This window comes from Gobius niger, assembly GCF_951799975.1.
Source record: "Gobius niger genome assembly, chromosome: 11".
NCBI classification, from domain to species: domain Eukaryota; kingdom Metazoa; phylum Chordata; class Actinopteri; order Gobiiformes; family Gobiidae; genus Gobius; species Gobius niger.
Genome location: NC_136862.1, coordinates 6,733,969 through 6,753,796, shown reverse-complemented (window position 1 = coordinate 6,753,796; position 19,828 = coordinate 6,733,969). Strand labels below are relative to the sequence as shown.

At 42.0% G+C, this 19,828-nt stretch overlaps 1 protein-coding gene and 1 long non-coding RNA gene across 3 annotated transcripts in view; one reads left to right on the top strand and one right to left on the bottom strand.

Annotated features, from left to right (window-relative positions):
* Positions 1-10,956: 10,956 nt before the first annotated feature.
* Positions 10,957-19,828, bottom strand: part of LOC306969925 — a 358,335-nt gene continuing 349,463 nt past the window's right edge. Inside the window, exon 3 of the long non-coding RNA XR_013793359.1 lies at positions 10,957-10,976. This is a non-coding gene — a long non-coding RNA (uncharacterized lncRNA). The remainder of the gene's footprint in view (positions 10,977-19,828) is intronic.
* The window catches only part of robo3 (roundabout, axon guidance receptor, homolog 3), a 366,973-nt gene continuing 360,373 nt past the window's right edge, over positions 13,229-19,828 (top strand). For both annotated transcript variants that reach the window (XM_079565561.1, XM_079565560.1), the window contains exon 1: positions 13,229-13,403. In XM_079565561.1, the coding sequence (XP_079421687.1) occupies positions 13,244-13,403 (160 nt within the window). In that variant the 5' untranslated portion in view covers positions 13,229-13,243. The remainder of the gene's footprint in view (positions 13,404-19,828) is intronic.

Below are 19,828 nucleotides of genomic sequence, written 5' to 3'. Positions count from 1 at the left end.
CCAGGACACAAGCTTTAATTTGAGGTGCGTGTGGGAATGCCGTAAACCTATAACTAGTGTCACGGGGAGACAAAAGCAGTTGCGTTGACACTGATGACCCATCTGTGCCCATCGCTTCATTTCCATTTGCATCAAAGGCCAAACTCTCCGTGCGCCGCTTTCATCCTGCGTTTGATGGATTTGCATGAAATCTGCCTCCATGCTCTGAGTGGAGGTCCCCGTGTCACCGAACAAAGGCTCGGGCAGAACAAAACAAAAGGTCGCCGTGCTGGTGGCCTCTTTTCAAAATCTGGATGTGGTCACGCCGCAGAATAAAGTCAAATCGATGTTGTTTTTTACGGCAACACATAACGGCCTCTCACATGTGTTGCTCTCACTATCGACTGTTGAAAAGTAATTAATTGGAAATGGAAGCTCTTGAAAGGCTGGTAGTTTTATTGTCTGATGTCTCATACAGTTTTGTGGGGGGTTATTTTTCAAGCTCTTGCAGTTTCTCTGTTAATTCAAGCTGTTCTTGTGATTGGAGGATTTTTTTTTTCACACTGACTCACATACCTCCTCCTATACACTCAGGGGACACACACAGTGAGGCCGTTGTGATTGAATGGCATTGAACAGCATTTGTGTCGCTGTTTTCTTAATGCAGCTGACAATAAAATGCAATATATTCATTGAGAACGATGAGAAAGAAGAGCTGTGGAAATGTGTGCCAATGCCAGCGGTGATGCCTGTCTGAGCAACCGCCGAATCCATCCTCATATAAAAGATTACCTGCTAATTTGGAAGCGTAATGGTCAAATTAAAAACACAAATCGAAGCTGTAAAGTTCTCCCTATTCCTCGTGAAGCTGTTGATGATGAAGGGTTTGCGTGCGTCTGGGGAATTCGTGAGTGTGCGTGACTGTGGGGGTGGAATGAATTTGATTCCAAGGCAAATGGACTACACCTTGAACCTTTTCTACTTCATTGTATGCCATCTTTTTCTGTTGTACTTTAGTGAATATATACATGTCTCCTGAGGGCGAGGAATAAAGCTTCTTGGACTTGACTTCGACTAGTTCTAGGTCTTGAGTAGCCGGTGTGTTCTTCTCACTCAAAGCATCAAGAATGGTGTTTTTGAGCATGGATGAGCTGGATAATCCGTCTCCTAGACCAGTGATTCTCAACCAGGGGTACTTGGATTGAAAAGGAAGATGGAATTGAATAGCAAGGCAAGTTTATTTGTAGAGCACAATTAATCCACAAAGCAATTCAAAGATGCATGAAAAGAAAGCAGATCAAATCAATAAAACATCAACACAAAAATGAATTAATTATAGTAAAAGGCAAGAGTGCAGATAAAATACTTTTTGTTGTCATATTCACGGGCAAAAAGAACTGTTTTCAGCCTGGATTTGAACATTGTTAGAGTTGAGGCCTGTCTCACATCCTCATGAAGACTGTTACAGCCTAACCATGTTTATTCTTGACTCTGGGAACCACTAGGAGACCCCTCCCTTAGGTTCTCAGGGCCCGAGATGGTTCATACGGCTTTAACATGTCAGAGATGCACTTCGGTGCTAAACCATGAATAGACTTGTACACAAGCAGAGCTGTTTTAAATTCTATTCTCTGAGTGACAGGAAGCCAGTGCAGAGACCAGAGCACTGGACTAATACAGTCGTATTTCCTGGTTCTTGTCAGGACTTGAGCAGCAGCGTTCTGGATGTTCTGCAGCTCTGACAGTGAACAGGCTGAAGACAAATGCATGGATAAGTCACTGCAAGTCTGGTTTTGACACTATTCCTCTGATCTTAGCAATATTTTTCAGATGGTAAAAAACTGCTGATGTTATTGCTTTGAATACTATTTGGACATAATTCTGAAAGGAAAAGCTGTGTCTTTCTACAAACAAATAGTATTTCTAAGTGATGCAACACCATTGAGGTAGGGGGTATCACTGAAGGGTCCAATGACAAAAAAGGTTGGGAACCACATGTCTGAGCCTGGCCTTAGCCATCTGTAAACTCCGGTCAACTAGAATTTCCCTACTTGTACGACTGGGTCTGATCTCAGTGGCCGTGTTACATTGGTTGAATTTCAACACCATTCAGCGAGCGGGGGAGGCGGGGCTTGTAGGTGACGTCAAGCATTTGCGCCGCATCTGCTGGTTGTAGTTTGGCAATGGCGGCAGAAGCTCTTCAATCCGTTCTGTCTGGGATCCCTAATATCCAGAAATTAAAATTGAAGTCTTGGAATGTGCAAGGAATGTCCCCAAGAGTCATGATAGAGTTATGACAGAGTTATGACAGAGTTATGACAGAGTTATGACAGAGTTATGACAGAGTTATGACAGGGTTATGACAGAGTTATGACAGGGTTATGACAGAGTTATGACAGGGTTATGACAGAGTTGTGACAGAGTTGTGACAGAGTTGTGACAGAGTTGTGGCAGAGCTATGGCAGAGCTATGGCAGAGCTATGGCAGAGTTATGACAGAGTTATGACAGAGTTATGGCAGAGTTATGACAGAGTTATGACAGAGTTATGACAGAGTTATGGCAGAGTTATGACAGAGTTATGACAGAGTTATGACAGAGTTATGGCAGAGTTATGACAGAGTTATGACAGAGTTATGACAGAGTTATGACAGAGTTATGACAGAGTTATGACAGAGTTATGGCAGAGTTATGACAGAGTTATGGCAGAGTTATGGCAGAGTTATGGCAGAGTTATGGCAGAGTTATGGCAGAGTTATGGCAGAGTTATGGCAGAGTTATGGCAGAGTTATGACAGAGTTATGACAGAGTTATGGCAGAGTTATGGCAGAGTTATGGCAGAGTTATGGTAGAGTCATGATAGAGTCATGATAGAGTCATGATAGAGTCATGATGATAGAGTTATAATAGCTGCTTCACTCACTCGGGCACATTACATACGTCACGACCAAACGCGAGCCAAAATCGGATCCAATCGTTTCAAAAGAGTTCACCCCTCCCACCTGATAACGGAGCTCAATCGTGAAGGTCCACACCCTTGTACGAAACGCAATGAGTACGAGGGTCTGGTAAAACCAGGCTACTACTGTCCTAGACCGTCAGGGTAGATGCAACATTGACTGCTTGAGAACTTTCTGAAATTCTCCCACATGCCCCGTCTATACCTTAAGCTAGTGTATAATATAAATTGAAATGTGACGGCTTTTGTCTTTTGATTGAAAGCAGCTCTCAGTATTTATGAGCCTGTAATGATATTTTGTTTTTCCCACTCTTGCTTAGTTTTGTTGTCAGGACCTGAGACATTGAGCCCTTTGAGCTTTGGGGATTGTTTCACACACTCGCATCACATTGTGCACTCACCAGTCTTTCAAACAAAGAGATTTACACCGCACCCAAAGAGTGCAGCAAAACCAACTTTCCCTATTGTTTCACATAACATTTCTGAACTACGTCAGATTTACAAGTAAACTTGTAGACATAAACCCACATTTGTGCATCTAAATCCCAGAACCAACGAGAAGCAAAATGGATTAAGCGTGAAATCTAAAAGATTATAATTCGCCCCAAATCTCATCTACCTGGCATTAGCGACAATGCAACTCTTCCCGAGTGTGTGGAGGGTGGATTATTGAGCCGGGGAGAATCGTTACGAGAGGAGCACACTGTTATGAGCGTGTCTTTGTAGTGCCACTCCACCGCTGCCTCATTACACATGGTTTATGGCAGGAATAAAACACGTGGGCTCTGTTGGAATAATTGGAACAACATCATCGAGTTACGCCGTGGTAATGATTTCTCGCCTTGGAGCCTGGAATAGAAACATTCAATAACAGTAATATTCATTCATTGGTGAGGAGTTTTTACCAGGCTTGGGGAAGGTTTTTCATCCATGGGCTACATTATGTTTTTGTACTCACCATTCGGGCAGTTCCTACTTTGCAAACAGACTACATTTACTGCTGGTAACAGGGGGAATGTATTGCAAGTTTTCTGTCCGTTTTATGTTTTCATGCAAAAGTAAGGCACTTATTCATAAAAATGACCAAAAATTATATATTTTCAGCAACAGAATCCAAGCAATGGATTAAACCACTTTTGATGCTTTCATTTTGATGATATATTAGTTACAAAGATCTTAGAGGGAATTATGGGTCTCTATAGTTTTCATGCGCATATGACACATTAGAAACATTTTTTGGCTTAAACATAGTTCAGTTATAGACAGTGTTACCCAGCTTTCTTAAGTTTGACAATTTTTGTGATGTTTTTAGATACGCCACAAAAATGTATCTATAAACATACTTTTTTGTATGTTTATAGTTACAAAAATGTATGTTTTCGTATCTCTGACAGAGATGCCGTCAGAGATACAGACGGCATCTCTGGAATCGCCCATATATGGTCATGTTTGAAAAACAATTTGGAGAAAAATCTAATGTTTCTCTAATTATTCAAAAACTACTTTAACAAATACTGAATTATGAACATAGTTTTCTACTAAATAAAGATACAAAGAAATGGAGAGGAGGAAAGTGGTTATACAGCCCATAAATACATAAATCACGGAAAATGCTAAAATGATGCTACATGTAGCGCTAGCTACGACTGCCGTTTTTTCATGAGTCAAACTGCTATGGAACTTTACTTCTGTCACTTCCTGCCAGTAAAAACAAAAGTAACTTTTCTGCCCAACTTTTCTTCATTAAATTGCTGCCTCACTGAAATATAACAGTTATTAGTTTACAACATATGTTCTCCATCTTGGAGTCTATAGTGGAGATGTTGTTGCAAGAGTGCAGGGAAAAAGTTTAGCAGCATCTGCACATGCGCCTGGGGTCCACCGCATGGATGGATGGATGGATGGATACCACGCAGTGCATCCAATTAAATCCATACGCCAAACACAACACCGGAATACACAATACAGCAAATACATCGGCTAACAGTTACGAACAATAAGTAATAAATAATAAATCAGTTATGACCCTTCCCGTATTGCAGCTCATGGAGAGGAATCTGTCACTGCGGCGGTTTTGCTGAGGGTGACTACTGTTACTGAGGATAGCCTTCATCATCCTGCTGTACATGCTGCTGTTCTTAGGCCCCGTCTACACGTAGCAGGGTCTCTCACAAACCGAAGATATTTTCCTACGGTCTGACCTATCATTCACACAAACGTGGAGTTTCCTGTCGATTAAAACAAAGGTTTCTAAAACCTCTGGCCAAAGTGAAGACTTGGAAAATCACACATTTGCTGTTGTATCAGTTTCCTAAAGTTTCACTCTAGTTTTCTAGCATTTCTGTGGCAGACACTGCTGGGGATTAAGGGGAAAAAATACATTTAGGAATCAATTTGTAACTTTTACTGCAGATTACTGACATAAATATGAGGGTAAAAAATTATTGCAGGTTCTCTGTAATGTTATATTATAGACATTTTATGCCTAAAAAATGTCTATTTTCAGAAACAAAATCTAACTAATGGCTAGACCCAGGTTTAAATCTATTGTACTATTTTGTTTGTGTATTAGTTTCTAAGATTTTTTCCGGATTTTGTATATCTCGGATATTTTGGATAATAATCTGTAAACTCCCATTTTTTCCAAGACTGGAAAGTTTGAATCTTTAGTAGAGAGGTCGTTGCACGAGTGGAGCAAAAACCTAATTTTGAGAAAAGCGGCAATGGCTAAAAAATCTCCATTGACCACTGCATGAAAAATCAATACTTTCACCTGCCGTGTCTTGCCTTAAAGAAGAACTAAGTAACTTTCATCTCCCCCTGGTATCTCTGGCAAGAAAACCACAATTGCAACTTTCTCTGCCTCCGAGTCGGAGTCACCAATACACACTAATAGAATCACGAAGAAGAAGCTAGCAGGCTAACAGGCAAAGCTAACTGCGGGCTAGCGCTACTTAAACAGTATTTACAGCCAAATTTAAGTAAAAAAAAAGTGATCTCCATTGTGTAATTGGCTGTACAATATCCCTCTCTCCCTTTGTCCTTTCTGACAGCGTAGTATTTACTCTCACGGACAATAAATGAGTAAAAAAACACAACATGCTACGACACTTGCAGTGGCGCTTATGGCCTTTATATGCATGAGTTATTTAGTACTGCTTTAAGGGCGAAGCGATTGAGAGGCGAATATCCAAATGTCGCCTTTAACCCACTCTCTCTTCTATCTTTCTTGTTGAGTTTTCTGGGTCAGCTCCGGAAAAAAAAAAACAATTGTGTGCAAAGCATTAGTCTGTCGATGGATCTTCCCAATCCCATCAGCTGTTCCCACGCGGTGAACCCTGACTGGAATTGAGGGCGAGTTCGGCGAGAGACGCGGAGACTGTTAATCACCTCACTGCAGTGCGGGGCGGCGGAGGTGCAGGAGCGGCGCAGAATGTGGATGGATGAACCCGGGTGACGCGCGTCTCAGTACAGCGCGCCGCAAATCATGTCATCTGGAGCGACGCCGCCTTTTGTCCATCACGGTTTTAACATCTTCGCGGCCGATTTGAAGCCACTTCGGAGCGCGGCCCTGAGAAAGTGCCGGGACAAGATAAGATGACTCCCACACTTCTCCCAGGATGTCGGCGCCCATCCATCTCGCAGAGTGCAGGCCCATTAGCTCTGTAAGCCCCTGAATCCTCACGATAAGAATGGCTTTTGACGGAGACGTGGAGCTAAATAGACATTTTACAAGTGTTTAAACGTCTCGTAATGTTTGCTCCCCAAAGTCAAATCTGGATTGTTTTTTCAATGGTTTCTTATGTTTGATAGCTTTAAGTTTCTAGTACATAGATTTCTTCAGCACTTCAGCACTCTCTCAGAACCTATCTCTCGAAACCAATGAAATATTTGCAGTGTTTTTATTATGTTTGTGTGGTTTACATTTAGTCTTTGTCAACTGGACCACACATGGCTAGATCGACTTTTTTTTTTATTGTCAATAACCGCTTAAAGGGGCTAGATGCAAGTTAGCCATTTTATGCTCACTACTGCCACCTCAGGTCATACATGTAACTGCACCTTCTATTTTATAGGGATATTTCAGGATTTTTGACATAGGGCCTCATTTCCTAGAGTGTTGCTGATTTCTGGAGATATTTTTTTTGTAATTCATGCAGTTCTTATGTTTGAAGAGTTTTGCTAGTGCAAGGTTAGCGCATTTCTACGGTATCAGCTAGCCTGCATTAAAAACAGTCTGACCTGCTCCACAGAGCACCTGAGGCAAATCACTTAAAACGCCAGACTAACCATATAAATGTCTGTGTCGAAAGAAATTTTTTAACCATTTTGCATTTAAAAGACCTTGTATTTGAGCAGCATCAGCTTCGTGTTTGCATAAGCTACGCAGCGGCGGAGTGATCTGCTAGAAAATAGTCCCTCAAAATGTGATCATTCATGTGATGCAAGGTCAGTTATATTCCAAAAATTATTCTAGCAGAGTGGACAGGGTTTTGTCAAAGAGATATGAAGCTTCAGCGCAAATTCAACCTGGAAGACCTACCTGCGGCCTTCATTCATCACCTCATCAATGGCAGCCTCCTCTAAGCGCCCAATCACGGCCCCAAGCGCAAGCCGAACCTTCGCGTCAGCCAATCACCACAGCAGCTTATCCCGCTTCAGCCACTCATCGTCCAGGATCCCCTTCTTAAGCCTGCCGGACAATCACTCGCCCGTTTCGAAGCCGTGCTGTGACCCTCCTCCGCCCCTCCTCCGCCTGGCCTCACCTCGCCGGGTCTCGTCCTACCACCACCAGTGTCCAGGCTCCGGGGGAAGATTCTGGCCATCATCTATCAACGCCATGTATTCCATATCTTTACTGCAATCTTCCGCCAGGGTCTGAGCCCAATCATGATTTGAGTTCAATAAAACTTTCTAATGCAGTCTGTCTCTGAGTCTTTTCAGGTTGAAATAAGATAAGATAAGATAAGATAAGATAAGATAAGATAAGATAAGATAATACTTTATTGATCTCACAGATGGAGAAATTACATAATACATATTACATCTGTCTTTTCAGGTCTGCATTGGAGAGAAAACTGGACCACTCTTTACCTCCTTTCACCCTGCGCTATCCTGTTAAATAAAGCCTACAGGCCCAAAAAATAACTCAAAGTTTAATTAAATCCCACTTTCAAATAGGATGATGATATAAAAAACAGTGGAGAGTGCATGCTGTATGTACCTTGACACATTGACCACACATTTTTAAACATACAACGTGGACCCTTTTTGAAATTGTCAGGATGATAATATGTATTGAGCAGTGGCATAACAAGGTGCTTTTCAAAAAACTTCAAAAGCCAGATGGATATTAGTTTGTTAGTCACCATACAATACCATTGTCACAAGTGCACATTAGTGAAAAGCTCAGAAACAAGTCATCTCCTCCTCTGCCTGTTCTCCAACTCACTATGAATTTCACAGAGGTGGAAATGAAAGAGTTCTTATGCCTGTTTTGCTTGCACAGAAATGCATCCGTGCATAAAATTAGAGTCTAATATGTGTTAAGAGTCAGATATAACCCTGTGGGCCTGGCTGATGGTAGATTCTTCTGACAACTGCTGGGGGGATAACAGACATTTCCCTTTGAATTTCCCAGCTGTTTTGACCAGGCTGGTGATCTGGGATTTGGATTTCACCCAGAGATTGCTTCAAACTAAATTGTTTTAGGAGAGGACAAACTTGTTTTAATAAGCTGATCTCGGGTCGCCCGTTGCATTATGGGTAATGGAATTTATTTTGGCTACCAAACAGTATTGATAGTTAGTGTTAAGCAACGAAGAAAGCTCTGATTTGGACCGTTTTAACCGCTGGAAAGTTGATGCTATAAAGTGGTTTTGTCGTCGCCGTGGAGCTTGTTACGATGTTAGCATAAAGTCTATTTTTACAACCTCGGCTGCGTACAGAGACAGAAACTGAAAGAACTGAACGGCAACATATGTAGAGCTGCTGTCAAAGTGACGACCAGTCCTTGTTCACATAGTTGGAAAAACTTATGTGAGAAAAACAGAGATCCATGTACACATTTAGGCTAGGCCATCAACATTTACTTTATTAGTATTTTTAGGAGTGATCTGATGGTGAACAACATGGCTAATCGATCGCTAAATTGACAGACGGAAATGTACCCACTATATTTAACATCAACACCGTTTTGAAACTTTTCCCTGCGATTTCAAGACGAATTTAAATGATTTAAAAAGTGACGGTGTCTGTGTCGGGCTGATCCCAGGTCCTGTCGTTCCCCTGTCCACTATGGTCCGCTATGGTCCGCTCCTGCCTACGGAGCCGCCGTCCTGACTTTTCCCTCGCTTTCAAGATATTGACAACATAAATATTTGCAAGAAATGCCACTTGAGACTTATAAGGCTTACGGGCATTTGTTTAAAGACTATAATTCATGGTTATGGCTCAAGTCAATACACTTCAGTGTTCACGCTCCGCTGCCTGAACTCGCTCACACATTTCAATGGCGGAGTGGTTTGTTTGGAAGCCGAAATCAGGAGCCTGATTGACCCACGCATGCGCAGTCGAGATGGGCATTCGGCTTATTCAACCAGGAAAGGACAACTTGCCAGAGGACTCCTGGCCTCAGAGGGGAACCTATTGTACATATTAAAGTGTCTGGAGGAACAAAGGGAGAACATGTAAACTCTGCACAGAAAGGGGGATCGAACCTGGGACCTTCTTGCCGCCCATGCTGCTGACTCGAACAAGCCTGCCTCACTTTAAACAATCACAGCCGAGTCTCAAAACAACAAACTGCAAACAAATCTATTAAATATCTTGTTTTGAAAAATCTTATGTGTGTGTGTGTGTGTGAGAATACCCGGTGTTTTTATGTTGTCGATGCATTTTTTATTTAAATCAGAAGGCAATGAGACACACATTATTGGCCTCGTAACTAGTCTTGTTGACCGGTATATCCTTAAGTAATAAAATGGATGGATTTAAAACGTTCTGTTTTGCCACAGCCATTAGCACTGTACGTCACTGGCACCAAACGCCCATGAATAGAGCACCTTATATAAAAGGAGGGACCGGAAAAGACCTCCAGAATAGTGAACGGTTTGGGGGTCGTCACGGCAACTTTGTCTCGGCGATGGCTCCCTTTGTCCCCATGATGGAGCAGGAGGGGACAGGGTCCACATGGGGGACGGCGAGCAGTTAATGGGAGTCACACTGCGGCTGTCAGCGGGACTCCTGGGCGCCACATGCGACCGCGGGCATTACCGGAACACATGGGCGTCGATGATGATATGTGGACCAATAGGAGATGCTTGAGCATGATTGAAGGCATCTGAGCGCATTCTGTTCATCCATATGCACACGCACACATATTTATGCAAGCGGACAATGGCCACAAAAACAGAGCTCGGCCGGTACAGTGCAGATGGCTGGGAAAGCTGACAAGGTGTCGTGTTATCAAAAGACAATCTGCCTTTGTTGGCAAGAAACATGTTACTTCCTGTCTTTTCACTCACAATATAGATCTACCTATATTATTTATGAGGCTGGGGGAGGAAGACAAACTTTATTTATCCATAAGGAAAACTGCATCGTCACAAAAGCATGAAGTATGAATGAATGCGCTGCAAAAAAGTAATGTAGAAATAAGAAAGTAATTGTTCCTGGATATGAATAGGCAAGTAAAAGATTCCATCAATTCCTGCACTTTTAAATTGAGAAAAAACATCTTATTTCAGAAAAAAAATCAGACAAAGAATCTCAAATAACATGTTCTATGTGTAAAAATACTGGTAATTCCACTGGTAAAAGTCAAAATTATTCAAATATAAGGTCAAATATTACTTAACTTGAGTTATTTTAACGTTTTTTTTTTTTTGCAGTAAGTATAATTAATAGACAATAAGCACTTATATGTACACTAGAAAAATGAACATCTTAAAATTGCTTGAATAAAGGTTATTTAAGTTGAATTTGAGTCGGTTTGAACTAATCAATAAATAAATGCTAATGCCAATGGAACAAGCGCGACTCCCACAAAAAATTGAAAAAAAAAATCAACTTTTGCTGTAAAACAATATTTGTTTTTCACTTCAAATGCTCCTAAGTAATCCGAATTAAGAACAAAATTACTTGTTCCATCAGTAATAAGATGTTTTATCTGATCAAAGACTAGAACAAATCTCTTCTCTACGCTCTACAGTTTAGATTTAATCAAAATTACTTCAATTTATTTAATTTCTTCCTTAAAGGGACTAGATGGAAGTTGATGTTTTTATACTCGCTACTGCCACCTCAGGTCTTACGCGTAACTGCAGTTTCTACATTAAAGGAACAGGCCACCGTTTTTACATTCTGAGATATGTTCTTACCTGAGCTTAGACGAGTTCATTTGTACCTGTCTGGACTTCACGCGTGCCCTCAGTCACGAAAACACAGCACAGATATTAGCATTTAGCCGCACAGTAATATAATAATATTACTGCGCTGATGTCGAAGTACTCCTTGTATTATTACGCCTTACAATATAGTTCCCCTCTTTATCCGCTTAGAAAATCCACATTATTTAATTTTGTGTGACTATAATTTATCGTGTAACACTTCACGTAACCATATCTAAATAGGGAAAACATGGAAGAGCTTGGTAGCTTCTATCTTGACCTCATTTGGAGCTATAGAGGAGAGGAGGAGAGGCTAAATGCTAACGCCGTCTGTGCTGTGTTTACGTGACTGAGGGCACGCGTGAAGACCAGACCAGGTACAAATGAACTCGTCTAAGCTCAGGTAAGAACATATCTCAGTATGTAAAAACGGTGGCCTATTCCTTTAAGCATGGCGGCACTTTAGACCCGGATTAACACCTTTTTGAGTGACAGTGTAGGATTTTAGAGGCAGCTGTGGTGAATAGTTCTGGGCTCATTTTACACATTGTGACATTCTTTTTCCATTGTAATCTAGGAACGTACGCATTTAGAACCATAAAAACTTTAAAAATAGGATGTTATAGATTCGCATTTTCATTCGCATGCACAACTACACCTTTTTTTGTTGATATAAAGATAAATCACACACAAACAGTTGAACCAAACCTAGAATTATCAAGCCGTCTGAAAGTATTACCCTAAATATGAACATAGCAGCATATTGTTTCATGCGCAGCTAACTTAAATCAAATTTCAAAGAGAAGTTTTTGACAAATAATTGTGGAGCCGCTTTTTGGTTTTTAGGGGGAAAACGAAAAAATAAATCACTCTTCCTGCATTAAAATTCTCTATTGACATTTACTCTTAAAAGCTTTGATTTCAAAGGGCTAATTACGCAGCGGCCTTTCTCCCTCGCTTACTTTATCATTTTGGGGGAAAATAAAAGTCTTTCTCATTGATTGAATCCAAACGTCTATGATGTTACTTCTGTCGGTGGAATCATGTGTTTACCTTCATTTCCGAAACACTTCCACTTTATCGTGAACTCTTACAGATTCAAACGCATTTCACATTTTGTAAAACTCTGGCAATATTTAGACCCTCCTCCCCCCCAAAAAAACGACCGAATCAAAAGAACAAGAAGAGTCCCGGAAGCAGACTTGGTGATGAAAGACTTGAAAAGAAAATGTCAAATATAAAAGCAGCAATTAGCACAACAAACAAATGATGAAACCTTAATCTTGTGGGACCCACATCTTGCATCTCTTGTTTGCTTTTCCCATTGAATAGAACCAGGGACGGCTAAATGTAAAGTGGTAGTGACAGTGACAGTCCACTCTCCGGTCTATTTTACACATCACCTGAATCCCTAAGCCTCCCGGGATGATTATTAATCCAATAATTAAACATTTATTGCCCACAGCACCTGCTCACTTTCTCTCTCTCTCCTCTGCCGCGCACCCCCGGGACCCCCCCCCCCCCCCTCCATCACAGAGCGGGGGGAGAGAGAGGCGAGGGGAGGGGCACAGGAGGAGCCAGAGGAGGAGGCAGGAGGCAGAGAATCCAAACATCACCATACCAGCCAGATTCTTGCACAGCGGAGGCAGCGTGGTTTCCGCCTGTGCGCGTGAATGTGCGATACAAGCCCCATTGAGTGAAGTTATGCGAGCGTGAGAACAAAAGGAGTCAAGAGCGAAAGGAGCCTTAACCCCCCCCCCACCCCACCCCCCCTCTAGAGGATAACAGCTGGAATCTGGACTCAATTTTGGACAAGTTTGGTTACATTTAAGAACATTTTCGAGGGGGATTCTGACTTTTCGGGAAGGAGTTTCCTTTTTTTTTATACACTGAGGGAGAGCTTTCGGGTCCCTCACGATGCTGCGTTACCTGCTCAAGACGCTCCTGCAGATGAACTTGTTCACGGACACCATCAGGAATCCGAACAACGGCACCGACCCCGACTACAACGGATCACTGCCTTCCTTCAACGCCACTCTGCTAGAATGGGGCAACTTCTCCTCCAGCTTCAACCACAGTAAGACCACGGATTTATTCCTTCTGCTTCGGGTCTCGCTGGTTTGGCAAACTCGTGCATGCCTGCTTCACTTTGGAGGTGTATACTTACTAGAAAGAGGCAAGGGTCATTTGTTGTCATTATGAGCAAGTGGAAGAAAGTGTTGGAGATTTACAGTATGGCAAAAAATGGAGCTTCATTGCTGACTTCGTTTTTGCAAGAACTTGTTGGGTTTACTTGATATCACAAGTAATTGAAGCTATTTCAAATGAGCTTGTAATATGTTGCACATCAAGTTAGGCTTATCTTAAACATCTAAGTACATGTTTAAATCTATGTACATTTTACAGACAAAACCAAGTTGCAAGAGCCAAATAATGTAAGCCAATGTTTTTGCAAGAACTTGTTTGGTTTACTTGATATCACAATTAAGTTAAGCTATTTCAAATTAACTTGTGATGCGTTACACATCAAATTAGGCTTCATTTAAACAATCGAAGTACATTTTACAGACAAAACCAAGTTGCAAGAGCCAAATAATGTAAGCCAATGTTTTTGCAAGAACTTGTTAGGTTTACTTGATATCGCAAGTAAGTTAAGCTATTTCAAATGAGCTTGTGATACATTACACACCAAATTAGGCTGAACTTAAACATCTAAGTACATGTTTAAATCTATGTACATTTTACAGACAAAACTAAGTTGCAAGAGCCAAATTATGTAAGCCAATGTTTTTTGCAAGAACTTGTTAGGTTTACTTGATATCACAAGTAAGTTAAGCTATTTCAAATGAGCTTGTGATACGTTACACATCAAATTAGGCTTAACTTCAACAATCTAAGTACATTTTACAGACAAAACCAAGTTGCAAGAGCCAAATTATGTTAGTTAATGTAACTTGAAATACATAATCCAAAGAGCAAAGTTAACTTTTTCAGTTAGTTCTGCTTGCAATATTGACAAGGCAGACATTTCCCATTCAAATATGTAATAAATATGTCACGCACATGCAGGGCTTTAAATATTTCAGTCGTCACCATCAAGATGAAGCATCCGCAGCGCCTTGTGATTGCTGTTGCGTCCAGTAAATGTAAGTGGAACATGGCACAGCGGCGCTACAACCTGATGTATTTTGTGGAAAGCGTGCCGCGCAGTCCACTCGGTCCATTAAATGAAGCTGTCCGCTGTCGGGCACGCTGTCACATCTCCTTAACTTTAGTCAATGGCGGAGGAAACTCAATTCCGCAGTTTTCGAAAGTCGCAAAATCAATGCCCCTGCAAGCAATGTATTCTACGCTTGGTGTAAAAAAAAAAAAGAAACGGGGTAATGTGTTGTCTTTGAACATTCCTGTCTCTAATGGCAGGCTATGGGGCTGTGTGCGTGCATAGGCTGCGTTCAATTACATGTGTGTGCACGCGTATGGAAGGCAGTTTGTAAGTCTTGTCACTTTGATGTTTGCTGTAATGAGCTGCCGGCTTTGTCTCCATGTCAGAGCATACAGATGAACATGGACAGAGCTGTGATCTTTTCTATAGGAAGAGGTGATGCCCTGTGTTTTGCCGTCTTCTTTACTTATCTTGCAGCAGTTGTTCAGTTGTTTCGGGCATTCAATTTGAGCAATATGTGAGGGGAAAAAAAACACTATTGCAGTTTTTGTCCCGTGACGAGGCTAATTTTGTTAATGGAAGCATTTTGGTGATCGCTCAGACGCGACACTCGGAACGAAATGCTGACTCAATCGGAGCGCACTCAATGCTGTATCAAGCAATATCTAATACCCCGCCTTAAAGCAACACTGCAGCATAATAATAAGTACATCATAGTAAGTTTGAGTTTAGGTGGCTTCTTCTACACAACTGCGAGTTTCAAGTTAACACTGGTCATAGACGCAAAAGAACAATGTCTATATTGTGTCAGAGTTATTTAGTGGAACATTTGAACAGCAGCGTTTTGAAGGAATTGGAACAACATATTGCATTTTGTTGACTTTCTATGATATGCTATGTTACAGTTTAATTCATTGAAGCATGAAATCTGCTTGAAACTGGCATTAAATGTAAATTACTCAGATAATAGTGAAAGTGCTCGACTATTTTTACTGCCTATGTTCGAAGATAAATAATGATGGTCCAAAACACATACAAATGGAGCTTTGGCCACCACTTTTTGCTCAAAATCTGACCATTGTATTGAATTTAAATAACTAACTTTCTCCTCATTCCTTTGTTTGATTACATATTTGCCAATCTGTATGAACCCTGTAAGTACGGATCTGAATGAGAAGATACGAACTCTGTAGTTGCATTGTGACAAAAACTTCAAAACCGGTTCCATCTTCGCTCATTGAATCCCACACTTTGTTCTTTCTTACAGCTGGTGATTTTGACTTAATCACTGCGTCATTGCCAATCGAATCCAAACTTTCATCTCCTCCCCTCTTTTGTACCGTCTCCTTCCCATTGTTGTACAGTCTCTTCAACATTTCCCCTTTTCTCTTTGGCCGTAAAGCCTCCAGCTGCTTCCTCAGCATGTCTCCATCAAACACTGGTCAGCCCATGGGTCCGTGGTCTCCTGCCCCTCCGCCGCCTGTATGCTGTGTACCGTGGGTGTCCGGCGCGCTCGTAATTGGCTTGTATTGTCACCGATATGGGGAAAGGTGGGGGGGTGCCGGCTTTTCTTTCTGAAGTGGACAGGGCTGATTTGTCGTGAAAATACCCCCCCCCCCCCCTTCCAAAACCCGTGCCTTATCCCTGCCTACTATCAATGAAGTTTGTCCAGCGCCTCTATCTCACTCTATAATGGAGTGCAGATTGAGCTGGCTGAGTCCTATATCTACAGCAAAAGCAAACAGCGAAGCCGATAGGGGGACAATGATTCTCATGTGACAATGGCTTGCTGGGCTGATAGACAGACGTGCCGTTTGTGTGGCAGCTTTCATATTCTGTGGTCATCTCACCGGCAAATCTGCCCGACAAACCTATCTTTACTTCAAATCGACGCTGTGGGAATGACTATCGGGTGTTGCGGCTAATACTCGTCCTAATCGGTCATCTATCGCCTCTAAGCACACAGTAGCCGCGCTTGTTCGCTTTTTAGGATATAGATCTGGTCGCTCACAGGCTCCGCAAACAGCGAAGCCCAATCAATTTGCTTGTAAAGTCTGTACAAAATCCCCATTGTCGCTCGAAACGACACCAAACACAACATTTTGAGCCGTGATAGAGATGTACATTTGGTAGGGGGGGGGCTATTGTGTGCTGATTCACCAGTTTGGGGTGCAGAGAGGGGAGGGGGGGGCCCGGCGGTCAAAGCGCGGGTATCCAGGCGAGGAGCTCGATAGCGAGGCAGTGGGCGGACAGCTTGTGCGGGAGCCTCACGGGGAGCCTCAATGGGAAAATCAATGTGGCCCGATAACCAATTTGGGAAATAATGGACAATTCACTCCAACACCGCGCAATAGTGGACCGCCGGGCCCAGTAACTTTATCTATTACTTCTCCAGCGAGTTGATCTTGCTTGGTTATCGCGCCTCCCCAATCGCATCTATCGACAGCTTCTTCCTCAGAGTAGCGCAAGAGAAAGACACCAGGAATTAGCTTGATTGGAACTGGCAGATGGGTTTGTGGTAAACTTAAAGGATGCAAGGCTTGATCAGAGAAAGAGCTTATTGGTAGCTTTGTTTAAGTTTGATTCATTAACTATCGATGGATGGATGGATGGATGGATGGATGGATGGATGGATGGATGGATGGATGGATGGATGGATGGATGGAAGTTGGGATCTCTTTTAGTTAAGTGTTAATACAGTCAGATATCTTCCTTTAGTCACTCAATTGAAATGATCTTTCTTGGTAATTGTGTTTGCTCGGTTTTGCACCCTGATATGGATCCTCTAGGATTCGAAGTTTTCGTAAAGAGAATGGTTATTTATTGTTTGTACATCGAAAACTTGTGAAGTGTAATGGTAGTTGCCATCGTCGCAATGAAGCTGTTTATTCAGTTCGGCTTTTACGCTTGGCCCGAGGGGTACAATCGGAACATTGGGCACTTAATGACGAGGCAAATACGCCAACGGCAGAGGCTACGGAGAGACAATTCACTTCTTCTCATGCCCAAACACTTTGAGACATGTGCTCAGGGTCATCTGCAATTTGAGACTCCGCTTAATTTGATTCATGTATGCTTTAGTAATGTCTTTAAGTTAGGCGTATTCCTGGTCGATACATGCAGGGTTTTCACACGGTTTGGAGATATTTTAGTCCGATTTCAGTCGGTTTTAGACCCACTTTAGCCCTGATTTCTTCATGATCTTGGCTTTCTCGGAAGGTCAAGTATCTTATCAGGTGGTAATTGGTGTGAAAGGTCTGACAACCACTGGTCTAAGTGTTTGCCCAAGGAACCAGTTAAACCTAGTACAAATGGCTGTCCATTTCAAGTCTGAGAGAGAGAGTGCCTAGGACTTCTTGTGACTTCAAATCATTAACTTTTCAAGAATATTGCACCCATAAATGAAACCCATCTGCTTCGATGAGGAGTTTAAAAGCACCTGAACCGTCTGAAGCATTCACTTTCCTCGTGTTTTGTACTGTCCAAACCAATCTTTAGCTCATGTCGTTGTGTCATCGGCTTAAACTCTATTCAACCTATGGATGCCCAGTAGCCGGTTAAAGATTAGCCATATCACCACTAGATCCATGTTATCACTGTGAAAATAATTGAGCCACAGCGTGCGTGAAAGCACTGAAATGGAGAAGAAAATCTTTCCGTTTGAAGACCTTGCTTGAGAGAAAAGGATCTCCAAGACAAACTTCTGTCCGGAAAGATTCACTGCAAGAAACGACACCGGAGCTTTACATTGGTGCTAATCAAAACGGCTCTTGGCAGGAGAAATGTCGGTATCATTAATGATGATGCCATGGGTCTGCGTTGATTGGTGCTCCTTATGTTTTTACACATCTTTAACTCCTCGTCGAAGCAGATGGGTCTAATTTATGGGCGCTAATGCAGTCATTTGTCCCTTCTCCGGGGTCAAGTGGGCCTCCCCTTTGCTCCACTCGCCATAAATCAGCCAGAGAAGTCATTATACTGCGCTTCTATGTGCATATCTCCCCGCTAATTATTTTGTAATACTTCAAAAATGCAAATCCGGCGAAGCACGTAGAAACCCGGTCTTCGTTGGGTGAAAGCGGGAGGGGTGGAATTTACAACACGGTGAGGTTTTTTCCACCGGGAGCTCAGAGAAGAGGGTTAAACTTGCTTTACCAGGCGCCGTGTGATGGTTTTTAAAGGGGAGGCTCTGGCAGGTGCTAATGGTGCTGTCAGTCTGAAAAGTAAAGCCGCCTGCGCAACATTTCTAAAAAGTTGTGCGAGAGAAAATATGACAAGCTAAGTCAGACATGTGAGAAAGAGTGGGACACTGTCATTTACGCTCTGGCTGGACGTTTCAGACTAAGGCTTTGGAAGAAAGAAAGTGCAAAAACGCTGGGATATTGTGCTTAGAGGTGCACCGATCCAACAATACCGATACTGGGGGGTTGAGTATCTGCTCTTTTCTCCATTTTACGATCAATAAATTCTTATCTTTTCTTGTCACGGTGTTACAGATCAATTATTAATTAGCCTTTATCTAGTAATAAACTACTGGAAAAACATTTAACAAGGATCACTGGACTTTTCTACATAAATATCCTTGGGTATTTTGGTTACATTAAAGCAACAGGCCACCGTTTTTCAAAACTGAGATACGTTCTTACCTGAGCTTAGACGAGTTGATACGTACCTGTCTGGTCTTTGCCTGTGGAAGAGCGTGGTCGCTTTTAACTTCACCCTGTTTGGAGCTATAGGAATATACTGGGAGAGGTCAAATGCTAACGACATCTTTGGTCGTTTTGCGCCACTGACCGCACAAATAAAGACCAGACACGTACGCATCAACTCGTCTGAGCTAAGAACATATCTCAGTATGTAAAAACGGTGTCCTGTTCCTTTAACATAAACAACTAACAAATAAGTAATCTGATCATTACAACTTATTAACAATATGTTAGCTCAGTTATTCTTTAACATCATTTCACAAACTAAAGCACAAACACTTGGCCGCTCCAGCAGTGGCCGATTTTATTCTATTCTGCTAGTTAAGGTATTTCTATCAGTTTGTGACCCAGGCTTGATTAGTTGCTGCTAGCGACAGAATGCTAACTCTAGCTTTAGCATGCTGTTGCTAAAAAATACATTTGCAGAGGTTAAAGCTAACTCAGCAATTGAATTATAAAGACAAACAGCACCATATTCACTTAGATTTAGTTAGTAAAAGTTGTTTTTAAAGCGGTGAGAGCCAAAACAGGTGTCGGTTCAGTATCAGATATTTGTAGCCAATATTTTTTCCCGTATCGGCTGCCATATTGAATACCAGTATCGGATTGGTGCCTTCCGAACTGTGCTCCTAC